General features: G+C 68.0%; 1 protein-coding gene across 1 annotated transcript; it reads right to left on the bottom strand.

Annotated features, from left to right (window-relative positions):
* Positions 1 to 416: 416 nt before the first annotated feature.
* IRF7 (interferon regulatory factor 7) lies at positions 417 to 3,379 on the bottom strand. Its single transcript, XM_016138174.2, has 10 exons — positions 3,301 to 3,379; positions 2,756 to 3,068; positions 2,516 to 2,678; positions 2,223 to 2,430; positions 1,980 to 2,038; positions 1,665 to 1,848; positions 1,465 to 1,554; positions 892 to 1,389; positions 698 to 816; positions 417 to 631 (listed from the first exon to the last, which is right to left on the bottom strand). Exons 2-10 carry the CDS (start codon positions 2,773 to 2,775, stop codon positions 464 to 466), a joined length of 1,509 nt encoding a protein of 502 aa, XP_015993660.1. The 5' UTR covers positions 2,776 to 3,068; positions 3,301 to 3,379; the 3' UTR covers positions 417 to 463.
* Between the last annotated feature and the right edge of the window lie 820 nt (positions 3,380 to 4,199).

Here is a 4,199-nt window from a genome sequence, read left to right as displayed (position 1 = left end):
TTTTGACTGACTCCGTGCTTGAGAGGCGAGAGCGCTCACTGGTCCGGAGGGGCCTCACCTCCTTTGCTCACATCTGTGCGTGATTGCTCAAGCGTGCACGCAGCCACGCCTCCACCCACAGGGCAGAGCAGTGTGGGCGATTTCAGAGCCCAGGCGTGGGCCCTGGGCACAGCGGGAGGCAGCTGTTGGTGACTGAGGGAGCCCCGGGTGGCGCCCTCCCCGGCACGCCGGGGCAGGGGAGCTCTGTGGTGTTTAGTGTGTGGGCTACAGAGAGTGCGGCGTGAGTGTCTCCATAGAAGACAGAAAGACAGACGGCGGGCGTGCCCTGGAGGCCTCCGGGCGCGTCGCTGGCTCTGCGGGCGGCCGCCTCCCTCCCGCGTCCCCGGCCCGAGCCCGCCCCTGGTCAGGACACTGGCACTGGTTCTCGGCCCGTTTTATTGGTTCGGGGGGTCGGGGTCTGGCCCTAGGCAGGCTGCTCCACCTCCATGAGGTAGTGCTCCAGGAAGCGCTCCAGGTCCTCGTACAGGCTGTTGGCGCTGGACAGAGCGGAGCCAAAACTGCTGCTGTCCAGCGAGGACACGCCCTCCCGCTGCACGCTCTCCAGGTACGCGCGGCACAGCCACGGCTCCAGCTGTGGGGAGGGCGCTGTTAGCCCACCGCGGCGGCGGCCGCCCCCCAATGGGACCCTGCGCCTCACCTTCACCAGAACCAGGCTCCTGTCCTTGGGCCTCCCAGCCGACAGGTCCTGCCCGAAGCCCAGGTAGACGGTGTAGTGCGGAGAGCCCCGGCGCTGCCGTGCCCGGAACTCCACCAACTCTGCGGGACAGGGCGCCAGTGAGGGGCGGGGCGGGGCCGGGCGCACCCCAGTCCCAGGGCGGGTGCGTCACTGACCTCGGAAGAAGGTGTCAAAGTCAAAGATGGCGGTGTCACAGTTCCTCTGCAGCAGGCGGGCAGGCGTGGAGGGGCTGTCGGAGCCCAGGGGGCCGCCCACCTCCCAGTAGACCTTGCACTTGCCCAGGCGCCGGGCCCACAGCCCAGGCCACCGCAGCTCAAGCTGCAGGCCGGGGGCCACGTGCTGCAGCAGCTTCTCTGTGTAGTGGAGCTGCTTCTGGTCAGGGAGCTCGGCCGGGCTGGGGAAGGCTACCCTCTGGGGCTCCTGGGGCTCTCCGGCCTGGCCGGCTGGGCCGGGGGGCCCGTAGAGCAGCACACAGCGCGGGCGCCCCACCACCTCCTGCAGCACCGTTCGACCCTTGTACATGATGGTCACGTCCAGGGTCCCCAGGCTAGACTCCACGTGCAGATGGGGCTGTGGGTAGCTGGGCCCCACCACTTGGGTGGAGGGCTCCGTCTCCTGTGGGGGCTGCCAGGGCTCTGGGGCAGGGCCTGCATCTGGGGAAAAGGCCTGAGCTGACACCTGGTCCCCAGCCCTCCCTCCCCACACATCCCCTGACTCCTCCGACTCACTTGTCATTGCGGCCTGGGGCTGTGACCTGGGGCTGACAGCCACCTCCATAGCCCAGGGCAGGTATGGCTCCCCAGCAGGGAGCTCTGGGCCTGAGGAGGACAGACAGTGGGAACACCATCCAGCTGGACACCCTCCCCAGGGACTCTGCCGCCCTGCCTGCCCCTCCAGGGCAGAGCACGCCTATCCAACAGCCTCTCACCAGGAGCCTCGAGGGGGACCGGGTCCGCTTCCTGGGCCCCGTCCAGCAGATGGTCCTCCAAGTGGCTCTGCTGCAGAGCCTGGAGCAGGAGGTCCCCGGCGCAGCCTGCCAGGCCAGGGCTCGGGCCACGGGGCACAGACCCCAGCCTGTCACCGGCATCTACATGCGGCCTAGGGAGCCCGCCCTGCAGGGGGAGACAGTTCAAGCAGAAGCGGCCTCCAGCCCACTGAAGAGCGGCAGCCTCCCCCCAGGCCTCCCCTTACCCCCCCACCTGCCTCCCCCTCCCGCCCGAGCAAGGGGGCAGAGCAGCCTTACCCTCCAGGATGAGGCATCTTCAAGAGCCTTATGCTCCCCCTGGTTAATGCATGGACTTTCTGGGGGAGATTTGGGGTGACCTAAGATGCTAAGTCCCAATGCGCCCCATCAGCTTCCCCAGCAACCCGGCACCAGCCTTTCCAGACCAGTTTCTAAAACAGCAGCTCTGACCCAGCACCACGTGCAGGCCGTTCCTCCGCCCTGGCCTCCTGCCGCCCTGGCCGCTGCCTCCCCGCCGCTCACCCCTGCACGGCGGCTCGGAGCTGAGCTTGTACACTTTGTGCGGGTCGGCGGGGTCCGCGGAGTAGTCGTGCACCATCTCGAAGCGCTGAGTGCTGTGCAGCGCGCACCGGAAGTTGGTTTTCCAGCCGGCGCGGAGCGCACTTTCGGGGATCGGCGGGTTGCCTGGGCCGCTGCTGAGCGGCCACCTGCCGCGGGCGATGGCCCAGGCCTAGGGAAGGGGACAGAGGGCGTGGGCCTGGGCCCAGGCGGGGGCCCGGGCCGGCCCTCCCACCCGGGGCGGGCTGGGGTCCCACCTTGAAGATGCGCGAGTCGGCCTCGCCCAGGTTCTTCCGCGAAAAGTGCTTCCACGGCACTCGGAAGCGTGTGCGGGCCTCGTCCAGCCACCGCAGCCCCTCGTAGCGGCCGCTGCTCACCTCGCCCAGCAGCCAGTCTGCGAAGAGCACGCGCGGGGCCCCCCTGCGGGGGAGCGAGCAGCCCGTCAGGCCGCGGGCCGGGGGCGCGGGGGGCGCGGGGCGGGCTGGCCGGGCGCTCACCTGTCGCGGGCGGCGGCCATGGCTCCCGCTGCGAGGGGCTGTGGTCACGAGTGGCAGTAGGGTGTTCCCACAGGTGTGGGAAGGGTTGCTCACGTGTTGCCACAGGTAGTGTGGCAGGTGTCACAAGCGTGACCCAGATGTTACGGATGTTAGGGTCACAGACATGGGTTGAGGACTTATAACCACGACGTTGCCCAGGTGTGGGTTTCTTGGCAAAGGTGGCGATGGGTGTGACGACAGATGTGGCAGCGCGCACACGTGAAGTCACAGGTGTTGAGCCAGCGTCCGGGCCCGCAAGGCTTGCAGGCTGGACCTGCGGAGACGCGACGGGAATGACCGCTGCAGGGGCCCGGGCGCCGGGAAAGCGAAACTGCGCGTCGCCGGAAAACGAAACCTAACCCTCAACCGCGAGGCGGGCGCCTCCCCTTCTCCACCATCCCCGGCCGCCCCCCCTCAGCGACTCCTGCCCGTCCTCAGACACCCACCCCCTCCGCCTTGCACCTGGGGCTGCCTCTCCGGCCCTAGTGGGTGGAGGTCTCGAGTACCTGGAGCCGGAGCCGCCGGGTCGGGAAGTTTGGTCTCGCCGGGAGACCAGAAGCCGGACCTTTTATGCTGCCCGGCCGGGGGCGGGGCCGGGGCGGGGCCGGGGCGGGGCCGGGGCGGGCCCTGCGGGGCTCAGGTGCAGCCGAGGTCACGTGCTTCCGCGCCCTGTTCCCGGTGGCTGGTGGGGTGCGCGCGTTGTGTTCCCAGAGCCCTCGTGCAGGCTCTTGGGTGGGGGTGCAGACCACGGCTGGGGACAGCGGGGCAGGGAGGTCGCGGAGGGGCTGCAGGGATGGTGGATCCCGTCTGCCTGCCAGGTTCAGCCCCTGCGGGCCCGGTCGCTCCTCTCCGCTCCCCACTTCCCAGAGCATCCCCTACGCGCGCCGGAGCCTGGAGTGGGGTTCAGTACGTAAAGCTGGGGACTTTGCGAAGTCCAAACAAAAGGAGGCGCCTCTCATTTTGCGCGGGGAAGTAAGTGGATTACAGGGCAGTGCATGGGACGGGAGTAGCTGTACAATCTGGGTTCTTGACAATGAGAATTGTGCAGACAGAATACTCAAATACCCTCTATATTAAAACGTTTGGAAAGTAATTCGTGATGCCATTTCATTAGGGGAAAAGACGACCCACCAGGGACAGTGTGGTGCCGGTCAGGATGGATGTTCAGCGGAGGGGGTTTTGTCCCCCACTCTGTGGCCCTGGTTCCCTCCACAGCTTCTGCTGGTTCAGCAGCCTATCCCACCCGCCACCCCCCGCCCATGGCCTGGCCACTGCGCCTGGTTCCTGTCACCCTGGCCGCCCCACCCCGCGCCACGGGCCGCTGTCCAAGCACTTGGGTGTTTAGGGCCCAGCAGACCTCACGGGCACAGGTGCTGTGCCCCCTGTAGGGTCCCGGGACTTTAAC

The sequence above is a fragment of the Rousettus aegyptiacus genome, unplaced genomic scaffold, assembly GCF_014176215.1.
Source record: "Rousettus aegyptiacus isolate mRouAeg1 unplaced genomic scaffold, mRouAeg1.p scaffold_m13_p_5, whole genome shotgun sequence".
Taxonomy (NCBI): domain Eukaryota; kingdom Metazoa; phylum Chordata; class Mammalia; order Chiroptera; family Pteropodidae; genus Rousettus; species Rousettus aegyptiacus.
This window is presented reverse-complemented; position numbering and strand designations above follow the sequence as displayed.

What these genes read in the sequence shown, in the direction of transcription:
- IRF7 (XM_016138174.2), bottom strand. Translation starts at nt 2,775, where the DNA reads ATGGCCGCCGCCCGCGACAG. An exon ending in CTCCGAGCCGCCGTGCAGGG is followed by an intron (nt 2,039 to 2,222) that starts GTGAGCGGCGGG and finishes AATCTCCCCCAG; the next exon opens with AAAGTCCATGCATTAACCAG. An exon ending in CTTTGACACCTTCTTCCGAG is followed by an intron (nt 817 to 891) that starts GTCAGTGACGCA and finishes CCTGTCCCGCAG; the next exon opens with AGTTGGTGGAGTTCCGGGCA.